This window comes from Xiphias gladius, chromosome 18 (assembly GCF_016859285.1).
Source record: "Xiphias gladius isolate SHS-SW01 ecotype Sanya breed wild chromosome 18, ASM1685928v1, whole genome shotgun sequence".
Lineage (NCBI taxonomy): Eukaryota > Metazoa > Chordata > Actinopteri > Istiophoriformes > Xiphiidae > Xiphias > Xiphias gladius.
Genome location: NC_053417.1, coordinates 719,371 through 745,865, shown reverse-complemented (window position 1 = coordinate 745,865; position 26,495 = coordinate 719,371). Strand labels below are relative to the sequence as shown.

The 26,495-nt window shown below is 40.0% G+C and overlaps 1 protein-coding gene across 1 annotated transcript; it reads left to right on the top strand.

Annotated features, from left to right (window-relative positions):
* The first annotated feature begins 6,693 nt into the window (after positions 1 to 6,693).
* On the top strand, positions 6,694 to 26,151 carry LOC120804354 (immunoglobulin superfamily member 21-like). The gene is made up of 10 exons (XM_040153776.1): positions 6,694 to 6,787; positions 8,717 to 8,829; positions 11,520 to 11,641; positions 12,271 to 12,389; positions 14,467 to 14,582; positions 17,708 to 18,230; positions 20,179 to 20,279; positions 21,376 to 21,568; positions 21,663 to 21,692; positions 26,069 to 26,151. The coding sequence occupies exons 1-10, from the start codon at positions 6,694 to 6,696 to the stop codon at positions 26,149 to 26,151; spliced, it is 1,494 nt and encodes a 497-aa protein (XP_040009710.1).
* Positions 26,152 to 26,495: the final 344 nt, after the last annotated feature.

Below are 26,495 nucleotides of genomic sequence, written 5' to 3'. Positions count from 1 at the left end.
TTTTAGCCTCTTTGCACTGGCTCCCAGTATGTTTTACAATTGATTTTAAGTTCTTACTTATTACTTTTAAAGCTCTTGATGGCCAGTACATACTTTGAGATCCTCAGGCAGAGGTCTTTTATCTGTTCCTGAAACCCAGCTGACAACTAAAGGGGACAGAGGGTTTGCAAAATCAGGGCCCAGAGGCTCTGGCTTGGGCTGTCCAAGGCTGAATCAGTCATTTCTTTTAAGTACCATATTAAGACATACTTTTATTGGAGAGCGATTCCTGTTTTTACTTGAGCTTTTGAATTGTGTATTGTTTTTTTCTATTTCTATTTTCTATACTGAATTGTTTTTTTTTAAATTTGTCTTCACTGAATTGTTTTTATACACCAAATTGTTTCTATCTATTCTCTTTTCAAATCTGATGATTTTATGACTTGTTTTTTTTTCTGTTGCGTTGTGAAGCACTTTTTAACTTGGATTTTGAAAAGTGCTCTATAAATAAGGTTATTATTAATCGTCATAACGACGATCTTTCCCTGACCTCAACCATTTGCTGTTGTTGTAGGGACTGAGGCCATGGCAGCAAATTTTTGCCCAAGGGCCCTCCAACCTGTTAATGTGGTCATGATGAAACTAATGGGAACCATGGGCTACCTGCTAAGAAAACATAAAAAAAAAAATGAAAACAGTTTATCGGCTTTGGAAAGTTTTTAGTAATAAAGTATATGAACATACAAGAATATTACTGTTACTATAAATCCAACAGCTGCACTCTAGTCTCATGGCTCCTGTTGATGACAGTAGAGTACAAACCTGAAGAAAAAGAAAACACCGTTTTCTGATATGGCTTCAGAGCAGGAGAGATATCATCTAGTAAGTTGCCTAATATTGTTTGAAGATGTTTCCCCTTTGGAATAAAAAGCCCATTTGTTAAGGCTATAGTTTGTTTTGGACCCAAAAGTATTCACAGACCCAATCAGGTGGATGAAGATGGAGGTTTTATTTGGAAAAATGGAGTCATAAAGATGGACGCGATGGAGGAAGGCGAAGGCAGGGGAAAGGCAGGCGGATGAGGGAGGTGATATCTGAGGCCGGCTGAGACTGATGGTTGCAGGCTAGAGAGTGCCAGGACTGGCTTGTTGGCTGGGGTGGCGTGGGCTGATGAAGGGAGTCGGCGGAGAATTGGAAACTGGAGATCCTAGGCTCAGGAAAAAACTGTTAATTGACAGCACGAGGAAAAACACAAAGTAAAACTCTAGTATACACAATACTGAGCGGCCGAGAGAGTGACCAGGAGCCAGGTGAGGGAAAGCCATGCCCGAGATACACACACTGACAGACATGGGAGGTGGAGACATGAGGAAGACAACAGGGAGAGAACAGGGAAACACTTGGAAAACCTGGAGTCACAGCCAGAGATGTGACAGGGCCCTCTCTGTCTACCTGTTAGTCTGAGGATGATAACTGAAGGAAAGGCTGGCACCCAAAACCTGGCATAAAGCCTTCCACACTAGGGAGGGAGGAGAACTGTGTACCCTGGTCCGACACTGTGATACAGCCACTAGTGTGAGGAGAGGAGTAATATATAAATATGTAAATTAAATGGTTTGATATTAAAAAAAAAACCCTTGCAAGGTTAAACCTTTGATTACACTCTATCCATGTTACCCATGCTTTTACTTTATTGCCAAGTGTAGTTTCCTGTTCCAGGTCACCAGTGGCAGCTAGGATCATAGGCATAGAGATGTGGCCAGGAGAACAAAGGGGACAGTTCGGGGCTATCGAAACAAAGAGAGGGAAAATGCTTCTGGGGGTAGAGACATCTTGGCTGTCTACAACAGAGATGAAAAAAAGCATTTAGCCTCTTTAATGGTTAAGCCTCATCCATATGGAAGATTAAGGAGTTCAGTGCGTGAAGGACCATAACAATTGAAGCGAGGATCAGAGATCAACTCTAGGCTGAAATACTAATCCCTAGTTCTGCGTTCGGTGAATTTGTTTCTTTTTGGATCCTTATTTTTCTTTTTCTTTTTTTTTTTGCAATGCATTATCTTCCCTGCATTCTATTTTTGAATTTTGAAGGGAGGACATAAATTCCATTTCTGTTGAACTTTTCAGTTGGGAAATGGACTATGGACTGCTTTGGCACTATTTGGGTTGTTTTTTTTTTTGAGTTGGTTTAACCTTGTACAATCAAGTGGACACAAACTTACTTCCATGTGTATTTATTTTGGTCATTTGTTTTGTTTTCTTAATAAATTGTGTTGTTAGAATACAATTGATTTTCCATTTAATAAGTTCTTTGGTTACCAAAAAAGGCACCCAAAATCAAATTTTCTCATTTAACCAGATCTTAGTAAATACAGCACAGTAGCACTCGAATGGATTTGTAACTAAGCTTAAAACCAGGGAATGCCGTGGAGTCAGAAGACATGGAGCACCAGGAGGTCCGCAGCCTCAGTTCCACATGGTAACTTAGGGAGAGGGATAGCTTTAGAAAAATGGTCCACTATGGTCAGGATAGTGGTGTTACGTAAGTGCTAGGCAAAGGCAACTGGACTTGCTTGTAGTTCTTGAAGACGTTTTGCCTCTCATCTGAAAGCTTCTTCAGTTCTAACTAATTAGTTCCACCTGGAACTCCCCACTAGTCAGTTAGAACTGAAGAAGCCTTTTGGATGAGAGGTGAAACGTTTTCAAGAACTTCAAGCAAGTCCAGAATACCATGACCTGGATGACTGAGAATCTTCAAAGACATAGTGATGTTACCTTCAGATGGGGGGAAAGCCAGTAACGAAGTCCACAGTTGGAAATGAGCAGAGGGCGCAATGAACCAGCCGGAGGTTGATGGGAAGACTTGCTCTAGTGGAAGGCCACTAGAACCACTGTTTAATGAAGGTGAGCGTGCAGTTGAAGCTAGGTGACAGGTGAGTTTGGATGTATGAGCCCACTGAAGAACCTGGGACCTAGCAGAGTTAGGCACAAATAGGCAGTTATGTGGGCCATTACTTGGGTCTGGTTGGGACTGCTGCACCTCCTGGACGAGAGTCTCTATCTCCCACTGTCACTGCTGCCACCACGCAGGAAGATGGGAGAATAGTCTCAGAAGTGGGTTTCTCTGGGAAGGACTGGCAGGAAAAGATATTTATTTTGCGGGACCCAGGGCGGTAGGTGAAGGTGAAATTAAACCTTCCTAGGAACAACACTTACCAGGCCTGGTGGGAGTTAAGCTGTTTGACGGAGTGGCGGTAGGAGAGGTTTTATGGTCTGTCCAAACCACAGATGGTTGCTCGGCCCCCTACAGCCAGAACCACAGCAAAGAGCTTCCCACATCATAATTGAACTCCTCAAGGGGAGAAGCACCAAGAGAAGAAGGTGCAGGGTTGCAGTTTCTGGTCCTTGGGGGAATGTTGTGAGAGGGCAGCCCCAACACTGGAGTCAGAGGCACCCACGTACAACCACAACCTGCTTTGAGGGATCAGGGTGTGTGAGAACTGGAGCAAAAGTGAAGAGCTGCTTGAGGGAGGAAAAAGCAACATTTGCTTCTGCAGTCCATCAAAGAGGGGAGGCTGTGGAGGTGAGTTGTGTTATGGGGGCTGCCATTCGGCTGTATTTTCTGATGAAATGCTTCCAAAAAATTGGTGAATCCCAGGAACCGCTGCAACTGTCTTAACATGGGGGGTTTTGGCCACTCTGCCACAGCCTGGACCTTTGGTGCATCTGTCTTCATCTACCACTGCTCAATAATCAAGCCAAGGAAACTTGCAGAGATCAGGTGAAAGTCACACTTTTCTGCCTTAACAAACAGTTTATTCTCCAGAAGCCAACGTAGCACGAACCTGACATGCTGTATGTGTTCTTCCATGTTCCGGGAGAAGATGAGTCTGTTGTCCAGATATACAATGATGAAGCAGTTCAGCATGTCACGGAGAATGTCATTGACCAGGGCTTGGAGAACTGCTTGGGCATTGGTGAGGCCGAAGGGCATGACTAAATACTCAAAGTAGCCACGGGGGGTGTTGAAAGCCATTTTCCATTCATGGCCTTCTCGAATGAGATGGTAGGCATTGTGGAGGTCTACATTGGAAATGACAGTGGCTTTATGAAGGGGCTTGAAGGCGGAGTCAACGAGGGAGAGAGGATACTTGTTTTTATAGTAATGCCATTTAGGCCACGGTAGTCTATGCAGGGGTGCCACAAGTGATCTTTTTCAACAAAGAAAAACCTGACACCAACAGGAGAAGAAGAGGGTTGAGGGACGGCTAATAGGCAAAGAGACACCAGGGAGCAGATCAGTAGCACAGTCATACGGTCTATGTGGGGGCAATGGGAGGGCCAGCTGTTTACTAAAAACCTCACTTAAATCATGATATACAAGGGGCACTGAAGAGAGATCAGAAGGCTCAGGAATGGGGGTAACAGTTAACTCACCGGGAGTCAAGGCTGACTAGAGGCAGTGAGAGTAGGAAAAATCACTCCAACTAACTAAGGAGCCATCAGACCAATCAATGTGGGAGTTATGGAGTTTAAGCCAGGGCTGACCCAAAACTACTGGAGTATGAGAAAAAATAATAATTAGGAGCTGAATGGTCTCCCAGTGATTAGCTAACAGGATGAGGTTAACTGACATAGAGTGTCGGGTTATGCTGGCCAGGTGCTGCCATCCAGAACATTGACATTCTTAGAGGTAGGAAGCGCTTCAGTGGGGATCTTGGCCTGGGCAACAAGTGTGGAATCAACAAAGATGTCATACACACTTGAATCCACCAAGGCAAGTGGAGGAATGGATGCCCTGTTTCAGAGAAGAGAGGCATTTAATTGAATGAGGGAGTGAGGGGTTGAGGAAGAGGTGGATATATGGCTCACCAGGATGACTCAAGTTACCGATAAGCCTCTTCTTTTGCCTAAAGGGGACAGGAAGCTAGAAAGTGACTGGCCTGTCCACAATAGATGCACAGCCCTGCCTTCTTCCTACATTGGCACTCTGTTGGCAAGCAAAGGCATGGGCTCTTCCGTGAAGGCAGGGAGGGAGGAGCTGAGGGGAGTGAGCGGACACACACACACACACACACACACACACACACACACACACACACACACACACACACACACACACACACACACACATACACACACACACACACACAGACAGGGGAGGTGGAGACACAAGGGAGACAGGGAGAGAACAGGGAAACACTTGGAAAACCTGGAGTTACCAGTCACCACAGAGCTGAGTTACCTGGAGCCCGATCCCGGGCTCCTCCAGTCTGCATGACAAAGTGTCCTTGGGCAAAATACTGAACCCCAAATTGCCTCCGATGTATAATTGGTGTGTGAATGAAAAGCGCTGTTTGTATAGAAAAGCGCTGTACGAATGTGTGTGTGAATGGGTGAATGTGGCAGTAGTGTAAAGCACTTTGATTGGTTGATAAGACTAGAAAAAGCGCTATATAAGTGCAGTCCATTTACCATTTTATCCTTTGCTTTTAATTTTACTTAATTGTAACTGAGGTTTAACCGATTAATCCACATTAAGCCACATTATTTGCTCCAGTTGATTTTCAGTTGGGGATGTCTGGCAATTTTCCCCCAACCTTTTAAATACATAATGACTCTAAATTTTAATTGCATAATCTTTTAAAATCCCCATACCTTGTGGATAAAAGGGTTTTGTGTCTGAGGTATGTTAAAACGTCACTTTGGTTAGTAAAATACATTGAAATAAGTTTTTGTTATTTTATTACAATATTTATTTTTTTATATATATATATAAATTCTGGCTATTGTTTCTTAACTTAACATGCCAGTTGCACAATTTGTCTGGTCAGGTTGGATTTGGGTTTTCTGTTTTTTTTTTTTGTTTTGTTCTTTTGCTCTAGAAAAGAGTTCCTGGTGTTTGGAAGATGAAAGGAATTTAATATGTGTGTTCTCTTTCAGGAGGGATTTTTGCCTGAAGTTTGGCAACTCGTTAGCCAGATGACAGATGTGGTTGCCCTGAATATAGAACTGAGCTCTGTGATCAAAGACGGGTATTAACATGAGGTGAACCTTCTGTGGTTCTCATTTAGAGCCACCTTTGTTTTGCCTGACGTCCACCATTCCTAATGCACAGTGTAGCAGCACCAGTTAAACAGTTTTTGTAGTCTTTCAACTTACTATTGATGTTTTTGAGAGTTGACCCTTTAGCAGCAAGGCCGACTGTCTGCCTTCTTTACTGGGAGAAATTTACAAAGAGGAGAGCGGCTTGGCTGGATAAACCAACTTCATCCCCTCCAGCAAAACAACACAAGGATACCAAACATTTTACTCTACGCAGCTCTCTACAAAGGTTAAGCTGTTGAATTGTCCTTTCTATGTTTGTCACATAAAGTAGGGCAAAAGCAGTTGTAGTCCGCAGCCAAACCTAAGCTGCACAGGGACTGTGATATCACTCCTCAATATCTCATTTCACTAACCTTAATCTCACTCAAAATATGTTAAATTATTGCTTTTCTGTTGTTTACAGAGGACATTATGAATCAGTTATCATGCGCGAGTGCTGTTTTTTATCATCTCAGTGTTGTTCTGATATGTGTGAGTCTCTCTGCCACGTTTCTGTATGTGTGGAGAGACCAGAGCTTGGCAAAATGGGTGGCTCTTTAGATGAAAAGCCGGAGGGAGGATTAAGCGGAAAAACATGGGAAAATAATCTGAAGGCAGGCTGACGTCATGAGTACAGGCCAGTGCTGTGGAGGTGAGGCTGACCGTGATGACAGAGGGAATCAGATTGCCTCTCATCACTGCCAGAATGCAACTCTGCAAGGTGCCTTTGGTCACAGTTCACGTGTCAGAGGGCAGCCGTTCAGCTCCTGGACATTAGCTTAGCCAACACTGACTACACGCACAATGTCACTACATCAGGCTGAGGTTTGTTTCAGTCCCTTTCATGTGAAAGTCTAGTATTTCACATGTTAAATGTAAAAACCATATGGATTGTGTATGAATTCTTTTTGTTTAAACCACATTTGCCCACATATGATACTGATATTTTCACATGTGACAGCTTGAAGTTTAAATGTGAAAAATGTGCATGTGTAATGTGAATTTTCTTACGTGAAATGTCGAAATGCCACCTATACCTATATGTGAATTAATAACATGTGAAGTGATACCATGTGTGAAATTTGACATGCGGGGTCTTGCATTTCATAAATGAGGTATCTGAAAATAAAATGTGCCTTTATCACATTATTGTTTTCACATGTGAAATGTCCAAAAAGCATTGTGATTTTATTATATGTAGATGTAAAATTCATGCTTTCACATGTGAGGTCTTGCATTACACATGGTTTAACTGAAAATAATGGGGGAGTTGAAGACTTTCCATTTACATTAACCCATTTAATCCCAGTGGTCACAGCACAGCAATATATACATTTCAGCCTGGTGTAAATACTGTTGCTTCTGGGGATTAGTATATCTAAGCATTGAGCTGTGTGAGCTGCCTGTGTGTTTATTAGAAGGGCAGGTGTTATGGTCAGCTTTTAGTTCACTGTTGAGTACACTTGCAAACATAGAAAGTATCACTTATAAACTCTTGCTTCGTTTCCCAATGCAACCTGCTCCTGTTTCCACCTCATGCTCTTTGTTTAATTTTTTCCTCTCTCCTTCCACTTTTCTCTTTGCTTCTGACATTCCTCACTTTTATCCTGCTTTATCCTTGCTTTGAGGTACATTATGTCTCTATGTAACATGTTCAGCATGAAAATGTACTGCTTTCCCTTTGCTACAAGTCCCAGAATTTCAGCTCCTCATCTTCCTCAGGAAAACTGCCATTAACAAACACCATACAGTGCCATACAGTTCAGTCATTTTTACTATTTTTACGTTTTCTATTTTACTACTAAGAGACCTTAATGAACACCTGTACATTCCAATACAATAGTCCTTAATGTTGAGACATTGTTAGACAGCCCTTGTCCACCTCAAACACCTGTAACCTGGGGTTTTTCATTACCTGAACTATAAGAACATTGTGAGACTTTAGTAAGATGATCTCTCTTGTGTTTACAGTGTATATTTTGGATGTACAATATTTTGGATATACAATATGTCATTGTAAAGACAACAGCACGTCTGACTACACTATGTCATAGAAAGACATCATTTATATTATTTGTATGGTAAACAAGTGACGTAAGTGGTTGTGGGACAGACACAATGGAAGAAGTGATGTTGACACTGTTGTTGATTTTCTTATACATTTATGCTGGCTCCGGGTCACTGTTGGCCCAAAACAGTGTGTCAAAGCATCTTGTTATTGTTTATTTTCTTTAATAATGTTCCCTTGTTTTCATTTTTCCTGCTCTGTTTCTCTGTGTGTTGTATCTCTGAGGGATCTTCTAGTCCACTTTTTTGACCTGTTTGGCTTACATATTGTGTGTGTTTCAGTGTCAATGTTATGTTGACCTCCCTCGAAAGGTATTGATGAAGTAAGAGCTGTATGTTTACTAAATGGGAGTCCACCTTGACTCACCTTTGATCTTAGCACAACAGAGCAGGAATAAAGCTGCAGGGCTATTGACTGTGCAGCTGCTGAGTGCAGTACATCAAGTTCAGTAATGCTTTCATGGTGGATTGCTTTGTAAAGCATAAATTAAGTAAAGTATCTAACATCTCAGTTCACTCTAGGAACCATTCAGCGGAATGTAACGTCATTTCCAAATCCTTCACATTCTTGTGTCTTTGGCAGGTTATTTAACAGTTTCCATTGAGCCTCTTCCTCCTGCTGTCATTGGAGACACAGTCACACTCAGGTGCAACTTCCAAACAGACAGCAACCTCCGAGAGATTGTGTGGTTTCGAGTGAGCACACAGGTGAACTTAATACACTCACAGCTGCTTGCCAACTCTCTCTGTATAGTTGATGAAACTCTGTCCTTCTCCAGCTCCTCAATATGTCTCTTTGAAAATATCCATGTTTAGTATACAGTCATACAGAACAATGGTATCCTGTTAGAATTAAGATTCATGTAGATGTACTGAATGTGTTCTCCTTGGTGGTGAGTTATTTGGTGCTTGTAGACAAAAAAAAGACTTAAAGCAGGTGAGACTGTATTTAGGCATAGGAGTTCTTTGAACTAATTGCTAATATCAGCATGCTAACATGCTCCCAATGATAATGCAATCACAGTTAGGGCTGTATATAACAATTATTTTCACTATCAATTAATCAGTCAAGTATTCTCTCAATGAATTGATGAATTGGTCTATAAAATGTCAGAAATAGTGAAAAATATCAATCACATTTTCTCAGAGTCCTTGTTGACATCATAAACTGTCTTGTTTTGTCTGACCAACCGAAAGAGATTCAGTTTACAACCATAGGAATCAGAGAAAAGCAACAAATGCTTACACTGGAGAAACTTGAACCAGGGAATGTGTAAAATTTCTGCTTAAAAAATTACTTAAATGATTATCCAATTATAAAAATAGTTGCTAATTAATTTTCCCTGACCAATTGATTAATCGACTGATCATTGCAGCTATATGCACAGTGATGTTTAGCCTGTTCACCAACTAATGGCAGTTAGATAATCTACGGAGCCCAGGAGGTGTCATGAAGAAAACAAAAACCACTTTTTACAAATAATTAATCATTTTTGCCCTCTAATTAATTATTTGTGGAAGCCAGACGTTTGACCACAAAGAAGACATTTATGAAGCCTCCAGAACCCTCAAGCTAAGTTTTTATGAGCTGAATGACATCTGCAGTATCATCAAAGTTTTTATGGCAAAACAGTTTGTTATCCTGTAATATGTTAGATCCTGTATATGTTTAAAGGATCTCAAAGATAACACAACATTGTCTTTAATGTCAAAACCCAAAGTATATACACATATCTCAGTCCAAGATCAAAATCAAACTATATTAAATCCAAGTCATCCATGGTGGGTGTGAACAGTAGTAAGGAGTATGAGAACAGGTAACATGTAAAACAAGTGAGTATAGAGTACACTACAGTACACAAGTAAAAACTAGAGAAAGAATACATAAGACAAAACATAAAACCTTAAAACATAATATAAAATACTATGGATTAAGTTTTGTGGGTTCTTTTTTTTAATGCTGATCTCACTTGCAATAAAGGCACCCTACAGTGCCTCCCAGTGTCAAACTGAGAAAATAAAGCATGAGAACTGTCTGTCAGGATGTTAAAAGCTTTATCTCTTGTCCTGGCAGTATACATCTCACTAAGCTTCATCTGCGGCTTCCCATGTATTTTGCTGGCAATGCAAACTATTCTGGCCAACTTATTCCCTACCCTGCAGTTCAAATGACCAAAGTATTAAGTCAAGTGGGATGTTAAAACACCCTCAGTCAGGGTTTTGTAAACAATTTCTAAGACTGATTGACTCAAGTGAAAACTGATAGTCTCCTAAGAAGAACATACATTTCCTAAAAAAATAATTAGCAATTTCAGAAAAGTTCAATTGCTAGTCCAAGAACGTACAAAGATATTTAAAAATGAAAATAGTATCATCAAGTTGCCTGTCAAAAACAACAGGCTCTGTAGTAAAATCCTGCTTGGCAAACGATCATTTCTTTAGTCTTATCAACACTGATCTCAAAATTGCTACTTTTGCACCATGACTGACGAGAGTGTGTTTGGGCCAAATACTCAGCTTCACTTGAAGGGTCTGATGTCCGAACAAGGCCAACTATCACAGGGCCATGTCACCCGTTTACTTAAAAGAAACAAAAACCCTGCTCTTTGATTTAAGATTCATAGGTGTACAGGGAGAACAGTATTAGAGAAAGAATACATCCGTGAGGAGCACCTGTCTTAACCGTGAGCAAGTCAGACATTATTCTGATTACAAAGACTCTCTTTGGTCAGCTGACTGTTAATGACAAAGCATGCTTACTTCTTTCAGGTTCTCCACATTAATGCATTTAAACCTTCCCATGCTTGTCTTACATTACTGGTTAATCTGCATGTTAATTGTTAGTTGCAGTGTAATTAGTACTAAATCATATGGATGTAATAAGTGAGTTCAATACGGCCAGCTAAGTCTGCCTTGCTGCTCCCATGGCCACCCGCTGTACTGCAATAATATGATACTCTGCGGCAAAAAAGCATTTCCTCTAGACCTCTATAATAAAAGAACCGTCTGAAAAACTGTTGACAGTACACTTCAAGGGGCCAGGGAGACACTGATGACAACTATAATGGGCCACACAGTGCAGAAGCAAACCAGAAAGATAGAAAACTTTCAAAGCAAACTGTACTTTGCAAGCAAATTTTTGGCCAAATAAATTGATCTCAGAGTCTGATCTTCACTATTTATCAGCAAACCAAATACTGGACAAGCTGGAGTTTCGAGCTGATGATGGCTCTAGATGAAAAATCAGTGGATCACCAAAGTTATTACAAAAATGGGGGACTGACTGACTGACATGCCTATAGGGCCATGCCACAAGCTTGGTTGACAATTACATCAAGCTGTACTCAAACTGTGATGCTAATGTACTTTCACTCTCACTCTCTCAGGTGATTGAAGGAGGCAGTACCAAGCAGAAGATTTTCACCTATGATGCCATTTACAACACCAGCTACTCCCACATAGAGGACAACCGCAAACAAGAAGACCTGGTCTACCAGTCAACTGTGCGGTAAGGGAGGCTTCTGCTACTGTACAAGGTGTGTTATGTTCAAATAACCCATCCATCCATCCATCCATCAGCTATACCGCTTGTCCTTGAGAGTTTGGAGCCTTGGCGCTGGAGCCAGTCCCTGCTCACACTGGGTGGGAGACAAGGTAAACCCTGGACAGGTCAAAAGTCTACCACAGGGCTGACATTTAGAGACAAAAAACCAGTCACACTGACACTCACACCTCACAATGTAGAGCTGGCAGTTAAACTAACCTGCTTTGGAACGTAGGAGGAAACCAGAGCACCCAGAGGAAACTCAAGCAGGCACGGGGAGAACATACAAATACCACAAAAAAAAGGCTTCGGTCGGCCAGCAGGTTTGACCCTGTGGTTCAAAGCTGTGAGGCAACAGTGCTAACCACTGCATCACCATGCCACTCTCGAATAACCCATATCCTTTGAAAGACATACAAAAACTTGGGAGGGACATTCAAAACTGCTTTTTTTTTGACAGAGGGGGGGATAGTGGTAAAGGGAGGTGAAATTAGAGCAATCCCAGTGGGATTTTTCCACTGTAGTCTTAAAAAACTGAAATTTTAATAATGAAAGATGCAGTTAAAAACTGTAATTTTTATCTATATGAACAGGCTTCCTGAGGTACAGATGGAGGATGACGGCCTGTATGAGTGCCATGTGGGGATCTATGACACAGGCTCCAGAGACAAAGTGATTCTAGCCTCAGGCAGCCTCATCCTCACTGTTATAGGTATGTATTCATTTCTGATGTCTCATGAATTCTAAATACCATATCTTTAGAGGAAAAGTCAGGGAATCACCAAAACATAGATATCTGTACACAATTATTACAGCAATACAGTGGTTGTTGAGATATCTCTGATATATTTGGGGGGGGGGTGTAATGTGCTGGAATTATTTCTTTCTGACACAAGTAGGGTGCAATGACATTGTGCAGCTTTTTGCATTCCAATCACTAAAAATGATGATGGGAAATAATGGAAACGCTGTGGATATTTCCATTTCATTTCAAAAATATTGGAATTCAGAATTCAAGAAATCAGAGATCAATTAATGATGATGAATTTTTACCTCCACCAAGGAGGTTCTGTTTTCACACGTGTCTGTTTGTTGGTTTGTTTGTTTGTCAGCAGAATTATGCAAAAACTACTGATTTGCACCAAACTTGGTGGAGGGATGAGGCATGGGCCGGGGAGAACCCATTACATTTTGGTGCGGATCCGGTTAAAGGGGTGAATCCAGGAATCTTTTATCACTTTCAATAACAATGTGAGATAGGGCATTTTTCGACATTTTCGTTAGTTTTTGAGGAAATAATGTCTGGATCTTGATGTAAAAAATCAGACATATTTATGATGTTGAGATCTACGATCCAACAGATCATAATAATCCAGATCTGACAGACGTGTAGGATTGTTTGGGCCTTGGTGGAGGTATGTGCTTTACTGAGTGACATTCTAGTTTTTCATTAAATTTTTGTGCGAGGCTGCTGCACCTGTTTGCATTATGATCCCTATAAGATTCAAAATATTTTTTCAATGTGATTTTCTTGCGAAACCAATGCATAAAATGTATTTTCAATTTAGCCAATAAAACCACAGCATTACAGTTAAGCTTAGTTACATTTATATACATAAATCTTTCATCATGCCCTTGCAACATAATAAACCACATCTCGGCAGCATCATGATGTTATATCAGTGAAACAATATGACACTTATATGACACACTTATATAACAATATGTCACAATAAAAAAGTCAGTGTTAGGAAGAAATCGAGATAACTACCCTGACAGCACAGAGTCCTCACTTTGAACATGACTTTGTTGTGATTCAGACGGATTCAGACAGCCTCTCCAGATCCAAACCTTCTGACACAATGATTTAAAAAAGGATAGGCCTAATGTGGGTGACAGGGACCAGGAGAAAATAACAATAATAATAGTACTACACCTCAGCCACCTAGAGGTGGGGTTTCTGCAGCACCCTTTTTTCTACCACTGCTTTCCTTGGCTCTGGCTTAGTGACGTTGCAGTGTTGAATTGATACTAACTGTTAATCAATCAATTTTTTTTTCTGACAGCAGAAACAGAAAAACATGTAAATGAGAACAGCTTTATTGTGAATTTAGCTGTATTAAATTACTATATATGTGAGCACAGAGAGTAGGAGAGAAGCAAACAGATGAAGGGTGGTCCAGCTACATATTAGGTTTTGACCTGGTCTTACCTGAAAATTACAGCAAAAAAGTACTGGGTCAACAAAATAGTTCCAGCAGGTAATCGTTCCCACAAATCGCTGTTTTTATATTGCTGTTTTGTCAGAGTTAAATACACAAGATACAACATGATAATCAGTGAGCTTTAGAGGTGTAGGTAGGTATATTTTTGAACTTCTGATTGAGCCAGGTCAACTGTTTCCCTCAGCATCCAATCTTCATATTAAGCTAGGCTAACCACATCCTGACTCCAGCTCAGTACTTAACAGACAGACATTTGACATTTTGACATTTGACATCTATCTGTACATTTCCTTCTGAGGAAGAGGAAAATAAGCCTATTTTACCAAAATGTATTCCTTTGATGAAACTATAATTCAACTGATTTTGACATGTTCAATTGAAGGTGCTCCTGCAGCAGTCTCTGCTCAAGAGTCACGACCCGCATATTGATTAATCACTTAGCCCTGATTTTTTTCTTCTCCAGACAAATACCTCATAACTTATACAATATATTTATTTTCCTTCAATGAATCGAAAGTACTTCAATGTTTGAGTGCCTAAGTCTTCTTTGTATTTTCTCTGTAGTACCTCCCAAGTCTATCTCTGTGGTGGCAGCCAACAGTCCAGCTCCTTTCAGCCGCTATGAGGCCCAGAATTTTACTCTGGTTTGCATTGTTACAGGAGCAAAGCCAGCTCCCATGGTGAGATGGAGCCTTTTTACTCTTTGTCTCTCTTGAAGGTCTCAGTCTCTGTAATTGAATTTGCATCACTGCTTTGTGTGTAAGGAAGGAAAGATTCATGATCCATCCATCCATCCACGTACGACCATGGAAAACAACTCTAAAATTTTTAGAAATCCTGATACAGTAAAGAGGAGACTTGTATGACCAATTCAGGATGAAGTGGAAGTGCTGCTGAATGTGAAGTGTGTCACAAGAAAAAAACAAACAAAACAAAAACCAATGCTACCGCTCGATGTTTGCTGCAGAAGATAGAAAGTTTGAAATGAAAAAAGCTATTTACAGCTATAGTCTCTACCTTCTGTGACCTCTTTGGAAAATGTATTGGAAATTGATATCAGGGGATTACATATGCAGCTGCATATATGATAAAAAAGAAAGTCCATTGAAAAATGGTTTCACATGTCCTAAATGACAAACATATCAGCGAGATGGAACAATGTTACAATTAATCATTATCTTGATAGAATGACACTTTATTTAATCAATCATCTCTATGGTCACATGACCATACGTTTCAGCAATAAACAAGATTAACACAGCAGGACCAGCTGTAAGCTGCCTACTGACACACAGATATCTATAATTGCAGCAGTATGTACAGGAAGACTACAGCTGTATTGTTTTTGAATGTGGGTTATTTGTATTTCTGTCTCTGGATAATATTAGAGATGTCAGTAATAAATGTGGATAGAAAATTGGCACCACAGAACTGCTGGACTAATCTAGAACCCCTGGCTTAACCCATAACAATAAGGACCTTGCTTTGAGTATTGCTGTCAGCCACACAACAAGTACTATAGCAGCACCTGGACCTCCTGGAGCAGTACTATCAGAGCTTTGCCCTGTCAGTCAGCTTTAACAAATCTGAAATCATGATCTTCCAGGGACACAATTAAAACAACATCACTCAATCTGACAAGTATTGATCTCAGCAGGTTTATGCAAAAACTACTGAACCGATTTGCACCAAACTTGGTGGAGGGATGAGACATGGGCCGGGGAGAACCCATTACATGTTGGGGCAGATCTGGTTAAAGGGGCGAATCCAGGGATTTTTTTTTATCATTTTCAATAACAATGTGAGATAGGGCATTTTTCGAACTTTTCGTCAGTTTCTCAGGAAATAATGTCTGGATCTTGATGTAAAAAGGTAAAAAATATTTATGGTGTTGAGATCATAATAATCCAGATCTGTCAGACATGTGTAGGATTGTTTGGGCCTTGGTGGAGGTATGTGCTTTACTGAGTGACATTCTAGTTTATTTATTTATTTTATTTTATTTTATTTTACTTAATGAGTTATATTGTTTTTTTTGTCATCTCATTATTGAAATGTATTATCCATGACACTTAGAAATGTTCACCTTACATTCATGCCAATAAAACATACTGAATTCAATTGAATTGATAATGTCAACATTGGGACACAAATGTAAAACAAGCACACTAGCTGATATCTATGATATAAGGTAAAAATTACAGAAACTAATGTTTGTTGTCACCTGATGATGCTGCATAAATGTGATGCATTCACATCTTTGCTTTAACGGACCTCGTTTCCCAACGGTGGGCTAGACTTTGTGTAGAAATAGATAATATGATAAAAATGTAGTAAGAAAATATACTGTAATAATCTACTGATAATGTCCTAAAACGGTTGAGCACAATATAATCATGTTTTGAGTATAATGAAATAAGTCATTATATACATGTGAGTCCTGTTTTTTGCAGGGCATACAGTCAGAAAATGGCTGTGCACTGAAAAAACTCATGGGCTGTGTTAGTGTGAGTCTATCTTTATAACAATACTCCCATGCCCATGTATACGCAGAAAGGATTATAAATTGCTGTATTTGTTCCTCCTGTCCGTTGTAGCCCTAAAGAGATCCCTTCTTACAACAATTCCAAGTGATGGGGTGCAAAATTCACAGTCCTTGTTATGCAAGCGCATTACAGTTTGCAGGTACTTATACTTTAGGATGTTTTTTTTTATACTTCTACTCCACTACATTTCAGATGGAAATATTGTACTTTTTATTGTAATTTTTAGGTTAAGATTTTTCACATTTTACACAGATAGCCTTTGATGAGTTTATAAAGTGATACATTGTTATGGATTAAACTACCCAACAGTATATAAATAAGTTATCTCCTCCATTTTGACCAGCTACATCATTAAAATGCTGCTGACATGTTATTAGTAATAATAATCTAATAAGATAATATATAATACAGCAATATGACACTGACAGGGGGCATTCTGCTGTCTCATGCGAACCTTTAATTTAGATGCATAGTATAGATACTGCAGTATTAGCAAAAAAATTTACTTAAAATATAATTTTGAATACAAAACATTTACTTGTTGTGCTAGTGTTTCTATAGTGTGGTACTGCCACTTTTACTTGAGTAAAGGATTTCAGTGATTCTTCTAGCACTGACACAGTGTAGAAATATCATTGTTCAGCATTAGCCAGCAGTGAATCTCCAACTTCAGTCACAGCACCTGTTGTGCTGTTTTCTCCTCTTCTGCATGTTTGTTATCTGAAGTTCCAGCTGTTGATGTTATCCAGCTGTTTTGTTTTTTCGGAGGGCCAAAAGGTTACAGATTTTTTGGTGTTTTCTCAATCCATCCTTAGTTAACAGTCCACATCCATAGTCCATTTCCTTCTTGTATGAAATAGGCAGTGTCAAAACAAAGCTCTAGAAGTTGGATAAGGACAAGCTAACACATCCCTCAGTATGGATGCTGGTAAGCAGCACTGACATCAAAGGATACCAGTCTCTGTGAGGGGAGCAATATTCAATCCTTAATTCTGTGGTCAAAATCCACACTATTCTTAAAATAATAAGTAAGTCAGTAGTTAATGCAGTGAGTTAACTGTCACACTCAAAGTGATGTGATTGCTTGGCATAAAAAAAAAACAAAAGTGCACAAATCTTTGAACTGATCAACAGGATTTTTGATTCAGCAAAGCGATTCATTGTTTCCTATGTCATTTCAAATAGAGATTCTGTCAAGAGCGAAAACGGTCAGGGCTATTCCACTGTTGAGCAGACCTGCCTTTGTCCCTGCCTTTCAGGTGTACTTCAAGCGGGATGGTGAGCTTATTGATGTTGTGCCTACTCGCCAGTCTTCCTCCTCAGTGGGGGACCAAAGCAAAGCCCCTGGTGAAGAAAAGAGCCAGGGGAGGAGCCAGGCAGGGCTATTGAGCTCCCAGGTTCTCACCAGTCGAGACCCTGATGACACCAAACTCCACAAGTCCCTGTCCCTGCTGGAAGAAGAGGGGAAGCTGGCTCGGCTGGGCCAGGACAGCCCCAATGGCCCAGAAGAGGGCCCAGAGCAAAGGTCAGAGTCCTACCCCAAGCCAACCACTGAGGTGATCCCTGAGACCGTGGTGAGCCGTGAGTTTCCCCGCTGGGTTCAGAGCAGTGACCCACTGTACTACTTCCAGCTACGGCAGCAGGCAGCAGTTGACGGCACCATGGAGGTGAGAGCCATGCTGACCTGGAGCCTCAACCCCCAGCTGGACAATGAGGCACTGTTCAGCTGTGAGGTCAACCACCCAGCTCTGTCTATGCCAATGCAGGCTGAGGTCACACTGGGTGAGTCATGCACCAACACACTGGCTGAGCTAACTTGCATAGAGAATCCTCTCTGAATTCAGTCTCTCAGTGACAAAGTGAACAAACAAATCATTTTACTGATACTTATTCAAATTTGTTCATATGTATGAATGCAGACCTGGTACTTACTACTTACCTGAAATAGTGCAGCTTCACATGCTGAGCCCCACATTGACAAAACCTCTCACCTTCTGCTTGCTTGGCTTAATATATTACCAAGCTCACTGACAACAATTGAGCTGGAAGTTAACGCCCTTAAACAGTAGTACAAACTCACTCCACGACTGTGAGTTCATGCCTTAGTGTACCTGTACAAGCCCTCATTCACCGACTGCTGAGATGGTTCAATACTACTGTAAACCCATAAACTCAACTTGCCTACTGCTGATACCCGCTTCTGTACATACAGCACTCTCTGCTGTCAACACTTCCTGTACATGCCAAGCCGCTACCCATATGCCAAAGGATACCTATCCTTCTACTAGCTTGTTCTGTAAGACGCAATTCAGCAAGGAAGTGCATAACAAATCTCTGCTTGAAAAATATGTAAAAATCTCTTCAGCAAAGGGAAAAAAGGTGTAATGCTCCTCCTCCACATGACAATATACCCTTAATGAATATTCATGCTAACATAACTTCTAGTTAATTAGATGAAAACAACATACTGCATAATGATCTCAAGCCCCAACCAGTTATCTCTGTGAGGCTTAACCATAACCTAACCTAAGACTCAACCCCAACCACAGAAGGGGACTAGCAAGGACTAGCTCAGCTACCCCCATCTCTCCATACAGACCACTCAGTGCTTGTTAGGCCTTGGAGACTATTTCTGCTCATTGACACTCATCCTCGCAGTTTGGATAATAGTCAGAGTTTTTATTGTGCATGTGAGTGTTAATAATTGTTTTTCTTATTCACTTGAATACTTAAAATGTTTCCAAATAATTTTCTTATTTCTGCTACTGTCACTGCACAACATAATTACATGTTGGTGGATGTCTCTTTATTTATTGTTTAACAGATACACAAGTAGAACACAGTTATCACAGTGATTAAAGTGCAAACTCCATGATTTCATAAGTCATAAGCTAAATGTAGCATACAACTTAACATATGGAAAGGATATTGAAGCATAAATGGTTTCACGTCCACTCAATAATGCCATATCCTGGTAGCACTCCTTGCATTCATGTGGCACATTGCACAATGGCTAATACTGAAAAACCACTGAAACTCTGAAGTTCTATATATTTAAAAGGTTGGACTGTGGATTTACCAAAAAAAAAAGCGTCAGCTTCCTGGCATTAATTTAGGGGTATACTACACCAGGAAGGTAGTCCAAGTTTGTCTTACTTCTTGTGATTGGAGCAGTGAGGTAAAGTGTTGGGGTTAGATGTCAATCACTTCCCTTTTTCAGCACAATCACTCAGATCACCTGGTTGTAATAACTAAAAAAATGAAAATATACTGTAAATACGGAAGTCAGATGTTCTCCCAGGAGTCCTGACACAGTTCATGTCCAGTTTCAAAAGAGATAAAGAGATTTACAGTGAGAGCCACTGAGATTAAAATTTGAATACAACTACATTTTCTGGAGGACAAATTCGAGGTTACGAAGAATTAAAGGGGGCAAGCCATTGGATTCATTAATTCAAACTGAACTGAGAACAATAAACAGTAAATGGGTCATACCGAGCCTTCAGGACAGTTTGTAAAGCTTGACTTCAACTGGTTTATACCATAGTTACATGAAAAAGTAGTGGCCGTTCACTGAATATTTTCAGAGCAGGTGGGTAGATCCTTGAAATGTGGATAGCAATATTTTGGTAACATATAGTATTATGACTTTCCTGTTATGCAGACATTTGAGAGTTGAATGTCGTCTTACTGTACAACAGCAATCCATCGTGGTATTTTACTTTTCCAGCTGCTCCCAGAGGACCCAAGCTGTCCATGAGCCCCACTAAGGCCAAGGTGGGAGACACAGTCCGGATCACTGTCCAAGGCTTCCAGCTGGGACCTTCTGCAGTGAGTTTCCAACACAGTAGCTCTTTGAACAGGGAAAGCAGAGCAGCAGAGCTCTTGAAGGAGGAGGAAGGAGTTTGCCCAAGGACACTTTCGATGGATTAACAATTATATATTTATGGTGTTTCATGACACATTTAGATACAAATGATTTCTATTTTCAAAATCCTGGAATATTCCTGAAATTCCTTTCCCGGTGATGATAAGGTCTCATTTTCATTGCTAGGTCTGTTCTGGGCTTTTCATGGAAACCCAGCTCATAAACATTATGCTGGTTTTTGATATGTTACACCATTTATGTTCTTTTTAACTGAAAATACAGACAAACCTCACCACCAGCCTGCTGGACTTACTTCAAATAACATGGCCATGGATTTTCAGCAATGTGCAATATATTATGTCAGCAAAAGCTTGAATGATGTTGCACAGCTGTTATTTTCCCCTCATAACCTGATATTGAAGCCTGATGCTTTGAAAACAATTGCAGGACTTTGACAGAACAGAGGAACTGACAAGCTGGCGGGACTGTCCTAAAAGCGAATGCAAAAAGATCAAGAAACCAGTCAGATTTTTCTCAATAGCTGTCTCATTTTTTGTTATAGACACTTCATACCATCTTTATTTTCATCGGGGTCTTCCAGTTTGAAAAACAAATCATGAAAAATGACCCAGTGGACTATTCCAACTTGTATTTCCCACTGTTAACAGAGGCTGCTAATAACCAAAAAGTTGCATAATAACTTATATTTTAAAAAGGACACACATTAAGTTAGATTTTTGCAATAAAGTATTACCCACATTTTTGATTCCCTACACCATCTGCCTATTAGTTTTAGACTCCGTTTGCAGAGCTATGGCCCCCCTGAGCCCCAAGTGTAGGCTGAGAGTCTCAGGCAAGGGCCGGTTAGTTGTCCAAAGGGCCAGAGATGACTCCGGCCCTTTGAGTCAGTGTCATATTTAATATCACTTTTCAAAACTTTTGAAAATAAAAATACATTTTTAATGGACACTCTATTTTTTAGTGAAGTCTTGTTCTTTCAGCTCGCTTTGTGACCTGACCATGTAGCTTTTTGCTCACACTGTGTGTGTGTGTCCACAGAGTGAGGTCTTCCCTGAGCCCATGTTCACCTGGAACAAGGTTGGTGGACATCTGCTGGATGGTAGAGAGGAGCATGACGGCAGGGAGCTCGTTCTAGAGAGAATTCCTGCTGAGCTCAACGGCTCCATGTTCCGCTGCACGGCCCAGAATCCTCTGGGCTCCACAGATACCCACACCCGCCTCATTGTGTTTGGTGGGTCTTATTGTGGGAGGATTTGATTTCGTCATTTATCATTTCTTCGGTGTGCTCCTAATCAATGTTTTTTTTACTTTGTGTGTTTTTACAGACAACCCAAGACTGAAGAAACAATTTATTGGTAGGTCATTCTATGTCATCATCAGTTCAAGCGCTATTGCAACTGTTACTCTGGTAACTTCCCATCACAGTAATAAACCATTAGTATAAACACGGTGAACATAGGAATCCAGGCTCCTGTGTGGCTGTTTGAGCATTTCCAACAGTTGTTAATAATAACAGAAACCTGGTCCCCAAAATGTTCAATATTCAAATAAACAAGGAACTATGAAATAAATAATCAAATTAATAAATTGTATAAATATATAAATGAAAAAAATTATTTGTGAAATGATATAAGAAATGATTAAAACTCAATTCATTATTATAAAAAATTATTTAATCACTCTTATTTTCATGAGGTATATAGGACTTTTTTAAATTTCATAATAGACATGTTTATTTTAAAAATGTCCTTTTTCAAAAGTCTGTTATTATTACCTAATAGCATTCCCCAGTGACATTTCTATTTCATGCCAATTTTTATATCATAATAATGTATTTTATAATTTCACTTTTAATTTCAGAATGTCACTGTTCATGACAGTGGTGTTGTCACCGCCATCTGACCTTTCAGCCAATCTTAAGGTAGCAAGCTCAACAATTCAATTCTCAGAATTACCCAGTTAGCTCCTATTAGCCAGAGCAACAGCAATGTGAAAGTCAATATTGAATCAACCAACTACAGGTTGCCACAATAAATACATATCTACTACTAATATCTCTTTTGTTTATTAACAAGGCTGCACATCCTACCTACCTAGCTAGTTAACTAGGTGGGGTTGTGAGCTTGGTTTATTACTCAACATCAAAATTAAGAGCAGAGGATGTGACCGAGGGAAAGTATGTAAAGAGAATCCCAGAATCGGCCCATGGGGTAGACTGCAAGTACATATTTTAGATGAGCATTTTAAACCACCCTCTTAAACTGGAATTATACTTCTATGGGTTGCACATAGGCAAGTATGCATGGGGGTTGTGCAGTTATATTCATGTATATTCATAGCTACATTTACGTTTGTTTCATCTCTATTTCAAGCTGATTGATTGAATCAACCAAACAGCTTGCTTGATGTGCAGGTCCCTTCTCCTCACAGGTCAGTACTGAAAGGACTGAGTAAGATTTTATGATTGATATGATGGAATGCTGCTCTGAGTTCAAGCAAAACAAACATGGTGCAAAGGCCAGTATCAGCTGCTATGTAGAGGTCAGTTGACAAACAAGTGAAGCTGTCTCAGTGCTGCACTCAGACCTAAAACCAGACTGTTGCAACTCATATCATTAATCAGAAGAAAGACTTAGGTAGACATGATCCTCTCAGTACGAACAATAAGATACAGAGCTGGAAAAAACACAGTATACTTAACTGAAGAAAAGTCAAGGTCAGAGTCATAGGAACGAAACTGTGTCCATTGCAACTTGCAGCTAGGAGAGAAATGAACTCTGCAGCAAGAAATTTGAACAAAGCTCCAAACAGTGTTGCCATGCAGCTCATGGTAGAAGTTGAGCTTTGAAGAACTCATGCTGTAGAATCAGTTCAGCTGCCGTAGTGCAGTCTTCCTCCTGACAGTAGCAGCAAACTGCTCTGTGTTTATAACTCTGCCTGGAGTCTTCTCCACAGCAGTGTGGCTGGTGAGACTCATGGGTGCTGGATTCATAATATGAAAAGAATGGAAAAATGGTCTTTTCTCAGAAACAAAGCTGAAGGGTTTCTAATGTCCATAGCATAAGGTCATACTATGTTTGAGTCATCTGCTGGGTGTTTTGCTCTCTTAATACAAATTTACAGCAGGAAAAAATAGCACAGAAAAACAGAGGCTCTAACACTTTGCTACTCTGCTGCCAGCGAAGCAACAGTTGTTTGAGAAAACATAGTCAGTTATTGTGGCAGTGCCCCAGTTGGGATGGAGATTAAAGGAGAGCCTTTTCTCTTCTTGACCGTCACCATGGTGATTTAACTAGTAGTCAGTTATTGAAAGCTTTTACAGATTTGCAGTCACTGTATGAATAGTGTAAAATCTTGACAAAGAAACAGCAGCAGATGCCAGACTTTGGGACTTTTGAAGACTTTTTCCCAACAAAAAAGATTTCAAGACTATGCACAATTTCTCTCTCTCTCTCTCTCTCTGTTTGTGTGTGTGTGTTTCCACTACAGAAAAGTCTGCGTAATACCAAACACCACAGGGGGCAGTGAAAGTCTAATAGGTCATCCTCTTCACTACTAAATTCAATCTTTGATTGGCTGCATTTGAACTATGGCCCCACCCCAAGCTGTGTAAACTATTTGCTGATTGGACTACCATATGTATGGCCTATTCTTGGAGACAATTTGATTGGCTGGTCGGAAATACTTAACCACTAACCCTAAGATAGATAAAACTAGATTTTGACCAAGGGCTCTTTTACAAGACTCAAAAGTAAAACCCCACCTGTGAGTTTTCTTGTAAACAAACAATTCCTGTATGAATTCAGTGTTTCTCAACAAAACCAATTTGTTTTAATGTCTTAAATGCTGCATTCTTTACATCCATGTTTACTAACTATCTTTATGGCCTTTGTGGACACATTATTACATTTCTGGGTGCATTATTGCAACCAACTGTAGATCAGTGAGATAGTGTAAAACCAACATAGAATCATGTGTTTGCATCTTCGTCCAAACGCAAGATTCAGAAAAATGGGGTCCACGTATAAAGCCATTGCTCCATAGCACTACTAGTGGTCAAAAACTCCACAGAGTAATTTTAAAGTAACAATGCAGCCTGCCTAAGGTGATACTGTATTTCAGTGATGTAAAGTCCCTAATGAGTTTACAAGTCAAATCACCTAAAGCCAAATGACACACTGCGAACCAGGGATTTTGGGGAAGTTGCCCATTTTGTTGGGTTGCTAATCCAGCCTTGCTTAGTATAAAACAATTCTAAAATATAATCTGCAAATTATATTTAAAAATTTTCACATTATTATCACCTATGTAAGTTTAAAGTTTCGCCTTTCAATTTGCAACTAGACCAGTTTTGAAAGCCACTATGTGTATTTTTTTATGCCAACACAGCATCTTTTAAATTAGGACAATTACAATGATCTTAATCACAAAATACATTAAAAAAAAAAAAAAACAGCAATCCTGGTAAAAATTGGTGTAGTCTTACTCTCTATCCCTGTTTTATCTGTGTGGCCAGGTTGTTGGCTTTTTCTTCTCTTTTTTTTGCTGTCACACATGACCGGATTAACCTCCTAGGTGAGCCAAGGGCAAAAACTTGTTCTTGTTCTTGACCCCCACTGTACATGGCATTTTCATTATTTCATGAATTCATTTGTTCCAGCTTCTCAAATGTGAATATTTTACTGGTTTTCCTTAGTTTTCTACAACAGTAAACTCAACATGTTTGGGTTCTTGGTAGGTTGGTCAGGAATAAAAATGCAATTTGAATATGTTAACTTGGGCTCCAGGGAATAATGATGGGCATTTTTCATGATTTCCTGACCATGTATACACATAGCATTAAGATAATACGACCTTTCCAGGGATTTTCTGCCTATACTTTACACACAGAAAAAAATTTAAATGACAAACAACCACAATATACACTGAAACAATTCAGGTCATAAAACTAGAATTTGACACAGGGCCCCTCTTCAAGACTAGGGCCACAAAATGGAGGACAGAGGAACCATCATAGCTGATAGTGTACTTTTAATTTCTAGCAAAATTTGCAATTAATCAAATTATATTGAGCCAAATGGTAAACCTCCCATTTGACCAAGCCCATTGCTTCCTTCTGAAAATGAAATCTTTAAAAACACCTCACAAATATATAGTTCCATTAAACAAACAACAAACGAAACAAAAAAAAAAGCTCACTTATAACAGATAAGTAAAAATAGTAAAAACAGCTGGGCACCAGTTTTTCATCAAAAACAAACAGGAGAAAACATGCATTTGTTGGGGACTATGTTCAGTGGCCAAATAATCCTCATATGGTGCTGTAGTGAGTATCTGGGGCAGCAGGACGGTGTGTGGTGGACTGAGTCAAAATAAACCACAGTGTGTGTGTTCATGGTAAAGAAGTAACATGTCACCCAGTGCTACAGTGTGGCTCATTGATGTGTTTTTAATAGTTTTTGGACAACCATGGAGCTCTATGGCTCAAAGGAATAAGATCTATCAGGCTTTGATACACACACAGTACTTGTTTGTAGGAGACACTCACTGTTGGTTTGGCTCTGCACATGGGACTGATGACAGTAAAAAGTGAGAATGTAGAATTATCCTTTAATGGTAAGTAAGTTGTTACGTGAAATTGGAACTGTTAATGCCACAGTCCTGGTGTAAGTTGTGATCATATTATTCTATTGATGTGCTCTGTAATGCATGCTGTCTTGTTTGTGTGCAGCTATTGGTGCAGCAGTCAGTCGGTGCTCCCTCACATTAACCTCCATGTTGCTACTGCTGATCTTCACCTCTGAGCTGACGTGACCCAGGCTCTGCTGCACCTCCACACACCACCACCTAAATCCACATGAGGGACCTGCTCTTTAAAGACCCCCTTGCAGTATCTAAACCTACACCCACCTGTTGTTAGCAGCAACACTCAGCACTGCTGGAACATTAAAGGTGCACCAGGAACAGGAGTAGGAGCAGAACAGATGCTGATAAAGCATCAGATACAGAACGATGGTCCAGTACAGCATGTCATCACACTGTGAGCAGCTTTGTTGATGGGTTATACTGTGACTGATTAAGAGTATGTATGAGGCTCTAACTGTATCATACTAAGGGAAATCCTGGACGTAGTGTGTGTGATGTCACCAATAAGTGAG